The sequence below is a fragment of the Morus notabilis genome, unplaced genomic scaffold (genome assembly GCF_000414095.1).
Source record: "Morus notabilis unplaced genomic scaffold, ASM41409v2 Scaffold351, whole genome shotgun sequence".
Taxonomy (NCBI): Eukaryota; Viridiplantae; Streptophyta; class Magnoliopsida; order Rosales; family Moraceae; genus Morus; species Morus notabilis.
In genome coordinates this window covers 281,601-292,574 of record NW_010366040.1, presented here as the reverse complement: position 1 = coordinate 292,574, position 10,974 = coordinate 281,601, and the positions used below count along the sequence as shown (strand labels likewise).

General features: G+C 37.6%; 1 protein-coding gene across 1 annotated transcript; it reads right to left on the bottom strand.

Moving 5' to 3' along the window:
• Positions 1–2,980: 2,980 nt before the first annotated feature.
• Positions 2,981–4,438, bottom strand: LOC112093782. Its single transcript, XM_024172925.1, has 2 exons — positions 4,216–4,438; positions 2,981–3,336 (listed from the first exon to the last, which is right to left on the bottom strand). The coding sequence occupies exons 1-2, from the start codon at positions 4,436–4,438 to the stop codon at positions 2,981–2,983; spliced, it is 579 nt and encodes a 192-aa protein (XP_024028693.1).
• Positions 4,439–10,974: the final 6,536 nt, after the last annotated feature.

The following is a 10,974-nucleotide window of genomic DNA, read 5'->3' as shown; positions in this document are numbered from 1 at the left end:
TTCCATTCCGGAACATCTAACGGTTGCAGCTCTCCAGCTGGACGTTTATGCTCTGCTTTAACCTTTTGACATGTTAAACAACGACTAACGTCGTCCACGATGTCATTTTTCATATATCTCCACCAAAAGTGTTGTTTTAGATCTTGAAACATCTTAGTCGCTCCTGGATGTATCGAATAAGGGGTACTATGAGCTTCAAAAAGAATTTGACTCTTAAGATCTTTATATTTTGGAACACAAATTCTTCCTCGAAACATAAGTATTCCCTTATCAGAGACTTTGAATTCTGTCTCTTTTCCTTCTTCAGCTTCTTTCCAATATTTGTCAAGAGTAGAATCTTGACGTTGAGCTGTTTCCATCTTGTCAAAAATAGATGGTTGTATTTGAAGAGCGGCTAATTTACCTGTAATTAGCTCCAACCCTAATGAATGAATATCCTTTTGTAAAAGTGCTGGAAATCTATCCAATGACATATGACTTAATTTGGTAGTCTTACGACTTAAAGCATCAACTACCCTATTGGCTTTTCCAGGGTGATAAAAGATTTCACAATCATAATCCTTTACTAACTCCAACCATCTGTGTTGCCTCATATTAAGTTCTTTCTGTGTAAAGAAATACTTGAGGCTTTTGTGATCAGTGAAAATCTGACATTGTGCACCATATAAATAATGCCTCCATATCTTTAAAGCAAAAACTACTGTTGCTAATTCAAGATCATGAGTAGGATAGTTTCTCTCATGAGTTTTCAATTGTCTAGACGCATACGCAATTACCATTCCATTTTGCATCAATACCGCTCCCAACCCTAGTTTGGAAGCATCACTGTATACGCCAAACTTTTCTCCTTCCTTTGGAATAGTAAGGATTGGTGCAGTAGTCAGCTTTTGTTTCAATTCTTGAAAACTTTCTTCACACTTCTCAGTCCATTCATACTTCTTTTCTTTTCGTGTGAGGGTAGTAAGTGGTGCAGCTAGTTTTGCAAAACCTTCTACAAATCTTCTGTAATACCCGGCCAAACCTAGGAAACTGCGAATCTCTGTTACGTTTCTTGGTGCGGGCCAGTTACTAACAGCTTCAATCTTTGCTGGATCCACCGAGATTCCATCCTTCGAGACTACATGTCCTAAGAAATGAACTTTATTGAGCCAAAATTCACACTTGGAGAATTTAGCATATAGCTGATGTCTTTTCAGCGTTTGAAGAATAGTTCTCAAGTGCTCTTCATGTTCCTTATTATTCTTTGAATAAACTAGTATGCCGTCGATAAAAACGATAACAAATTTATCCAAATATTCCTTAAAAATACGATTCATCAAATCCATAAAAGCTGCTGGGGCATTAGTTAGTCCAAACGGCATCACAAGAAACTCGTAATGTCCATAACGCGTTCTGAAAGCCGTCGTAGATATATCTTTTTCTTTAATCTTCAATTGGTGGTATCCAGATCCCAAATCAATCTTTGAGAATATTGCCACCCCTTTGAGTTGGTCGAATAAGTCATCAATCCTGGGCAGAGGATATTTATTCTTTATCGTGACCTTATTGAGCTCACGATAGTCAACACACATTCTTAATGTGCCATCTTTCTTTTTTACAAACAATATAGGGGCTCCCCAAGGTGAATAACTTGGTCGGATAAATCCTTTGTCCATTAATTCTTGTAGTTGCATTTTTAATTCCTTAAGTTCTGCTGGAGCCATCCTATAAGGAGCCTTAGAAATTAGTGTCGTTTCAGGTAAAAGTTTGATTTCAAGTGAAATCTCACGTTCTGGTGGCAATCCTGGCAATTCTTCCGGAAAGACTTCCAGAAAATTCTGAACTATCGACACATCTTTTGGTTGCCAGTTATCAGTTTTAGTCGTATCCACAACATGAATTAAATATCCTTCGCAACCACTTGAAAGTAATTTCTTTGCTTCCATTGCACTAATTACTCGTCTGGGGGTACGTTTAGAGCGATCAACGTACTCAAAAGTTTTTCCCCATCGGGTCGGAAAATCACCTTCCTATTATGACAATCGATAGTAGCTTGATATTTTCCTAAGAAATCCATTCCTAGGATGACGTCGTAGTCGATTATCTTTAATACAACTAGATTTGTGTATAGCCCCCTATTAGCTATGACTATTGGTACATGCTCTAACCTAAATTCTGACAATAGAATTTCCCCGGATGGCAGGGTAGTCCTAAATGTCTGACCAATTCTATTCATAGCATAATTTAATTTCTCAGCAAATCCATATGATGAAAACGAATGTGATGCAAACGAATGTGATGCACCGGAATCAAATAATGCATATGCTAAGTGCTAAGCAATAGTAAGCTGACCTGTCACGACTCTTGACGTGCCAGCTTCTGCATCATTTCTCGTGTATGCCAACAACCTAGCATTGGTTTGCGACGGGGCTTCTATTCCATCTTGCTGAGGTTGCATTTCCTCAACTCTTATCTACATCACATTTGCCTGGTTAGTAGGCTGTCTATTTGAATTCTGAGGACAATTCCAGGAATAATGGCCATCTTTGCCACATGTATAGCAACTGTTTGTTCCATAACGGCATACACCCGAATGTTTCTTTCCGCACTTAGAACACTCAACTATATTCGTGTTGCGATCTTGCCTCTGTTGCAGACTTTGGGAATTAAAGTTTCGATTTCTATCAAAATTTATCTTCCTCTTATTCAGGCTCTGGTTATTTTGTGGATGACTATGCAGAGGTCAATTTCCTTGGCCAGTTCTGTTAGCTTGGTTACTCTGACCAGCTTGATTATTCTTTTGATTCCTCTTTTGGGTTTGCTTTGCTTGGGCTTGTTCCTTTTTCTTGGCATCCTAGAATTTGGTTCTCTCTTCTTTAGCTTGGGCTAGGTGATATTCTGCTTGGACTGCTCTACCAACACAATCTGCCACTGTTGTGGGTGGTCTTTCCCCACTGTCTACTACTGTAGCTATTTCGGGGCGAAACATCACTAACATTCGTCACACCCTTTCCATTTCTGTTGGCACTAGCTGAGGGCATAGCCTTGCCAATCGATCGAACTTACGACTAGCCTCCATAACAGTCATATCACCTTGCTTCAAATTATTGAATTCATTTTGTTGAGCTCGGAGACCTACAGTATCATAGTACTTAGCATTGAATTCCCCTAAGAATTCATTCCAAGTCATCATTGCTACATTCCTTCTTATTACCACTGTCTCCCACCAGTAGCGGGCATCTTTCTTTAACACATACGAAGCACAGAGAACTTTTTCTTGCTCCGTTAGATTCATGAAATCCAGAATCGTTTGGAGTGAAGTTAACCACTCCTCAGCTTCTAGTGGGTCAGTGGAACCTTCAAATTATGGTGGCTTCATCCTACGAAACCAAACATATAATGGTTCCTAATTAGCAATCGACATAGCTTGTGGCACCATTTCTAGCATCGCCGCAGGCTCTGGTAGCGGTGCCAGTTGAACAGGTGGCGCTATTCTTCGCTCCTATTCTTGGTCTCGTTGCTCTAACTGTGCCCGTAAATTTCTATTTTCATGCTCTTGAGCCTCAAGTCTGGCTCGTAAATTAGCTATGGTGGCAGCTAAATCCCCTCCTAGTTCTTGGACCAATCGTTCTCTACGTGGACGAACCATGTTTCCGTGTGTCTACATAAGAGGGATAATGGTAAACATAGTTAACTTTCCGGATATGTGTGTATGTATGAATCTAAATAAATCTTAACATCATTTCATAACATAAAGTTGTTTTAAAATAATACAACTTTTATTAAATGTGGTGGCATTCCAGTAGTATTTTAACCACACTTATCATTTAAAAAAAATGCATTCCTAGGTAATAACATTTTTTTTTCCTATATTTGATTCATTTGTATACCTGTATACACATACATACACATATCCGCTCAAACATACATATACATTCATCATTCATTACTTACACAAGACAAGTATGATTATCTTATACATCCACAGTACATTTTTTTTTTACATTGCCAAAATGTAACATCATCATCAAAACGTTACATCATACTGTACATCAGCTTAATTCCCAGTGGCTTCCCAAAAATCCTCCACCAGATCTTCTTCCTCACATGTATTTGAGGTGTTTTGGGAATCCACATTTGCTTGTCCCTGTTGTTAGGGTGATGATGTTGTTCCAATTTCTACTCCAGAACACACCTCCACTGATCTATTTCTACGTAGGTATTCTCTCTGCCTACATTCAAACTCCATTCGACGCTCACTAACGCGTCGTTCCTGCTCCTCTCGTTCTATAGCCAAAGTTTCTTCTAATTTCGTTACTTCCTCTACAAACTGGGTGAGAGCCTCCATAACAGTCATATCACCTTGCTTCAAATTATTGAATTCATTTTGTTGAGCTCGGAGACCTACAGTATCATAGTACTTAGCATTGAATTCCCCTAAGAATTCATTCCAAGTCATCATTGCTACATTCCTTCTTATTACCACTGTCTCCCACCAGTAGCGGGCATCTTTCTTTAACACATACGAAGCACAGAGAACTTTTTCTTGCTCCGTTAGATTCATGAAATCCAGAATCGTTTGGAGTGAAGTTAACCAGTCCTCAGCTTCTAGTGGGTCAGTGGAACCTTCAAATTATGGTGGCTTCATCCTACGAAACCAAACATATAATGGTTCCTGATTAGCAATCGACATAGCTTGTGGCACCATTTCTAGCATCGCCGCAGGCTCTGGTTGCGGTGCCAGTTGAACAGGTGGCGCTATTCTTCGCTCCTATTCTTGGTCTCGTTGCTCTAACTGTGCCCGTAAATTTCTATTTTCATGCTCTTGAGCCTCAAGTCTGGCTCGTAAATTAGCTATGGTGGCAGCTAAATCCCCTTCTAGTTCTTGGACCAATCGTTCTCTACGTGGACGAACCATGTTTCCGTGTGTCTACATAAGAGGAATAATGGTAATCATTGTTAAATTTCTAGATATGTGTATATGTATAAATCTAAATAAATCATAACATCATTTCATAACATAAAGTTGTTTTAAAAATAATACAACTTTTATTAAATGTGGTGGCATTCTAGTTGTATTTTAACCACACTTATCATTTAAAAAAAAATGCATTCCTAGGTAACAGCATTTTTTTCCTATATTTGATTCATTTGTATACCTGTATACACATACATACACATATCTGCTCAAACATACATATACATTCATCATTCATTACTTACACAAGACAAGTATGATTATCTTATACATCCACAGTACATTTTTTTTTTACATTGCCAAAATGTAACATCATCATCAAAACGTTACATCATACTGTACATCAGCTTAATTCCCAGTGGCTTCCCAAAAATCCTCCACCAGATCTTCTTCCTCACATGTATTTGAGGTGTTTTGGGAATCCACATTTGCTTGTCCCTGTTGTTAGGGTGATGATGTTGTTCCAATTTCTACTCCAGAACACACCTCCACTGATCTATTTCTACGTAGGTATTCTCTCTGCCTACGTTCAAACTCCATTCGACGCTCACTAACGCGTCGTTCCTGCTCCTCTCGTTCTATAGCCAAAGTTTCTTCTAATTTCGTTACTTCCTCTACAAACTGGGTGAGGGTATATGTAACTTCCCATCATGGAAATACCATAGTTTGTAACTCTTCTGTTAACCCCCTCCATAATATGAAACATGCATCCTGTTCTTTTAACTCAATAGTGGATCAGTCATAATCTCACTAAAGAACCGATCAGCGTAGATTGCCACAGTGTCATAAGGTCGCATCTTAAATATATCGACCTTGTGTATATACTTCTCCATTCTCTTAAATTCAGTCTCCCCAATATGTGGTTGAGCCTGTGAGGTAGAGGCAACCTCTAGTGCCATCCTTACAGGTACCTCTCTCGGTGGAAATTGAGCTAGCAGTAAACTACAAAAATTGCCCAATGGGACCTCATGTGCATTTCTTGTTTCCACCACACCTCTCCAAAACTGTCTAGCGTCAGACTCTAATAGGCCGGCGGCTAGAATCACCCAATCACTCTCATCAATATCACAAGCTACCATCAAATATTCAATTTGGTATAGCCAGTCCTGTAATTTGGTTGGGTGAGCCTGACCATCATACATTACAAAAACGGGCAATTGGATCTTTCTGATTGCCGACGCCGACTCATCGTTAAATCTGACCAAGGTGGTGTTCGTCCTCTGAATTTGGCTCTCATGATGTCCATATCCTTGAGTACTGAGAGAAATATGATGTCTACTGAGATGCTATTGTCGACTAGGATCCATCCGACCTTACAATTTACGATGGGTAGAGATGACTAGCGCGTCATCATGTGGGCGGCAGAGACTCACTGCTGCTCTTTCGTGAAAAGAGATGAGATGATCGATGGTCGAGTAATCAGGTGAGTAGTCAGGCAGTGGAACAACTGCTTTCTTCATGTAGCATTTAGAAGCGGAGCATGTGTCACTGATGTATGAGGCGCCGCTGAGGATGGCTCTCATGACCTTCTTCGCTTGTGGTGACGATGGGGTCTTGCTACGCTCCTTTTTGTCTCAGTCGATCCGTACGGTGGGCAACCTGTATGTCTGTTGTCCTTTATCGCTCAAGAACTCTTTTAGGTGACCCTTCTTCAGCAATTCGATGATTTCTAGCCATAATATTCTGCGGTCACCGGTGGGATGTCTGTAATCTCGGTGAAATTCACAGTACTCCTCAATGTTCCGGTGATCAGGGTGAGATGTTATTTTCAGGCCACTGAACGTAATTTTTACCTTGAAAGCACATCACGAGTTTTCGGGGCTGATTTCAAGCGCATATTTTGCGGGTGAAAGCAACCGCTTGTCCCTACGAGATTTACCCCGGGATTCATCTCTTAAACGCACATCATCGTGTCATGCTTTCTGTTCATTCATTTCATCGTGTCATGATTTATTTTCTTTCATTTCATCGTGTTATGCTTTCTTTTCTTTCATTTCATATTTCTTTATAACTTTCATTCTTGTGTCATTCGTTTATCATAATTTTTACTTCTTATGGGCCCCGTACCTATTGTATCGTTGCGCACATACCCAATTAGGAGTGAGGGAGCTTCCCAAAACTAACTCACCCATGGTTTTATTCATAATAATGTCCCTTGCGAAGGCCGGTATAAACAGTTTTATTAACTTTCTGTCATTCATCATCTTTAATTCATACATCGTCATACTGTCATCCTTTTTATCATGACATTAATTTTAATCTTAATTTTTAACTTTTACTTCTTATGGGCCCCGTAACTGTTGTACTGTTGCCCACATACCCAATGAGGAGTGGGGGAGCTACCTAAAACCAACTCACCCATGGTTTTATTCATAATAACATCCCTTGCAAAGGTCGGTACAAATAATTTTATTAACTTTTATCATTTGTCATCTTTACTTTATACATCATCTTACTATCATCATTTCTTATCATGACAATAATTTTAATCTTATCATCTTAGCGTCATTTTTTTCTTATTATGACTAATTTTAGTCTTATCATTGCATCCTTAAGCATTTATACCAATTTCCTATGAAATTAGACTTTGTTTAAACGTTTGATTTTTGTTGACTTTGACTTTGACTTTTTTGCAGATTAAAATTCTGCTACTACTCTAAGCCCATAAGCACTTTCATCGCAAGAAATAATACTCAAGAAACATCATTCACATATTAGCATACATTATGTCTACAATATGCACAATTTTGTGCAACATGAAGAAATGACTTTATTCGTGTCATAGACAAGAAAAACTGCTGATACTTACAGAAGTTCCTCTAAAGTCACGACTTTTGAGTGACCAGCAAATTTACCGCTTTGATCGCCTATGATCCTATCATATAAATTCCTGATCGTTAGATTTATAATCTAAGATAAGTAATTGCAATACAATTTGACACAAATTCGTGATTTTGTAAATGTTATTTTCTTAAAGTGCGTACGTCGTGTATAAAATCCTTGAAGAGATCTACGATTTCATGTTCAGTATCCAGACCAAAACATCTTCTATATCACCAATGTGCACCAAACTCGTGCACATTTTTCATGAAGTCACATTTTGGACATGTTTTGGAAATCAGACCAAAACCAATGTCTAGGGTCATTTTTGGGAAAAACTTTATTTCACAAAAGTTGTTCGGAACAAAATTTCCTTTAACTTACTGTTGGTTACTTTTTAAGATTAAGCTTCTATGTTGGTCTTCTAACTAAAACTGTGCCGGGTACCATTTTTGGAGTCAATAATCTAGTTTTCGATTTTGGTCTAAAATTGAGAATTTTCATTGTTTTAAGTTTCTACACACATTTAATCACCAATTCAACTTAGTTTACACATTTCATTCCCCCTATTCTTCATTATAACCGGGTTTATTTTAATTTGCAAACTAAATTTTGACGGAGTTCCGCCTAATTTTTAGGTTTCCCGAGCTAACCATAGCTTGTTTTATCCGTTGTTTCAACCTTTCAAACACATATCCCAATCATTCTCATTCCTTTTTATCATCATAAAAATCATAGTCTCTAGGGTTTCTTCATTATTCTCACAAGATTTCTCTCTAAACAAAAATGCTAAAAACATAATCCAATAACCTAAAATTTAACCTTTAAAACTCAGGTTTTTCAGTACCATTCATAACCGTAAGCAAATCATCATTCTTAGTAAAATTTTTCCGTGGTTTCTACTATTCATGGACGTGCAGCCAAGGTAAAAAATGAGGAGAAAAATTTAAATTTTACCTTAGAAGAATGAAGGACAAGCTCCTGTGACGCTAATCAATGGTAGTTTTTCCGCCGATTTCGATTTAAACTCATTTTTCTCACTTTGGGAAAAAAAATTTCTCTCTTTCTTTGGATGCATGTTCTTTTTTTTCTTGCATGGAAATGAATATTTTTCTTGTATTTTTTCCTTATAAAACCATTCATCAAAAGAGAGGAGGGACCTAGTGCAATTTTGACACTTTCTAGGGTCTTTTTTACAAAAACAAAACTCAAAATATCTATTTGGCTTCTCCCCTAAGTCTTGGCTGGCCATATCCTCTCTTTTTTGGTGTCCTACTCTCAGCCCACCATCCAGTTAATCACCTTAAATCTCAACTATTCATTTTTAATAACTATCTTATTTCAGTTCAGTTTAATTTTTATCTAGTGTGCGTTTTTCAGACAGTTGGTCAACTGTGTCAACTTTACTCAACCATGACTAAATTTTCAAGAGTGACCTATTGGTCGACTCTTCATCCACAAATTTTGACTCGGTCAACCCTAATTGATCAAAAATCATAATTTTCTCGCTTTAACCTTCGAACCCCTTTTTCATCCGTTCTTCGTTCTAATTGTTTCTAACACCCTAGAATTAATGTTTTTCAATTCATTTTCATTTCCTAAACTTAATATTCATGTGTTTGTCCTCTTGCGGGAATAACACATCGTTATGTGCCTTTTTCTTTATTACAGTTCAAAATTCGATAATTGTATCATAGTTAAGAAACTTCAGACTTTTAGCTTATACTTTGCTATTCAATATCAATATCAACAGATACTTATCATAAAAGTATTCATATTTATAATATAGAGAATTCTAGGAAATTTCATCTTATGTAATAATTTCTTCGAGAAAGTTCTTGGTCATGACAATCGACGTGCTAGTGAATTGGTGGTGGCGTGAAATACGCCCAAGGGTTGGCAAATTGCCTATGCAAATCCTCATTTCGTGTGATGAGCTCATTGATTCACTGGTCGCTCTCATCCTACTTGCGCGGCCAGTCAGTCTGTTGGTCATCAGTCTACTGGCGAGTCTCTGTCTCGCTAACTGGTGGATTTGTGGCTGGCCTGTGACGACCCTTAACTTTCGGTCATCATTTCTACATTCATACTTAGCATTACTCATCTTCTACTACTTTCTAATTATAATCTCTTAAAAATTCAGGGTAATTTTTTTTTCAACGGTAGTAAAATTGATTCTAATACTCTTTGCGGAATAAATCCTCGTTCAGTGATTTTTATAAAATTCAAACATCAAAAGTTACTATCCCGAAAACATTTTCAATTTTTATTTTAAAACTTTGATCTTGTCCTCCTTATTCGTGGACATGTATTTAACTTGTCATTCGCATATCATTACCATTCATACATCTTAATGTTGTAGCATTTTTGCTATGCATTCCGTAAATGCTATACCATTTAGATACACTAATCGTACCTTGTGACTTGAGGTTGCTATGCATAGCCTCACTATCTTGTAAACTCAACATTCATTACATCACTCATCTATATTCATAAAACATTATTTACTTTATACATATAAAGCTCAACAGCATTTTCAAAACACGTGATGCATCCACTACCCACTTTCCCACACTCTGTTGCTACATCCTCTCTGCATGCCAACAACAAGTTTCAGGGAGCCGGTGCCTTACCCGAGCTTCCAACAACACGAACAACTTAATGAGCTTCAGCTCAGCAAGAAACAGTAGGTCATAATAAATGTAATAATTATGCATATCCATATATGCATTCATGTCTTATATCCTAAGACACTCTATACTTCTAGAATGTATATCGCTTATGTTCTTCATCCTTCATTTCATGGTTTATTCAGCTTTCGTCTCTTTTTAGTCGTTCACATTTTATTCTCACGTTCTGAACAACTTTCATATTGTGTTTTTCTTTCTTTTCTTTCTTCGTTACGAATATCGTACCCTTATATGGAACAACTTTGTTTTTTCATTTTCTTGTCTTTTACTTCTTAAGGGCCATGTCTTGTTGTACCATAGTGCGCATACCCAGTGAGGAGTGGGGTAGCTAACTAATCCAACTCAGTCACGGTTTCATTTCTTTCATAATCATAATAACCATTCCTTCGAAGGCGGGTACAAATAGGATGTTTGCTTTCTTACCGTTGATCAATTTTCTCATTAAAACAGTAAGTTTAGTTAAATCTTATGACTTTGTGCATTTTTGAACAATTTATCACGAGATTG

Excerpts from the sequence above, each read along its gene's own strand:
- LOC112093782 (XM_024172925.1), bottom strand. The coding sequence starts at position 4,438 with ATGACTTGGAATGAATTCTTAGGGGAATTCAATGCTAAGTACTATGAT. Across the intron at positions 3,337-4,215 it reads GCGTCGAATGGAGTTTGAAT|GTTCCACTGACCCACTAGAA; the intron begins GTAGGCAGAGAG and ends CATAATTTGAAG.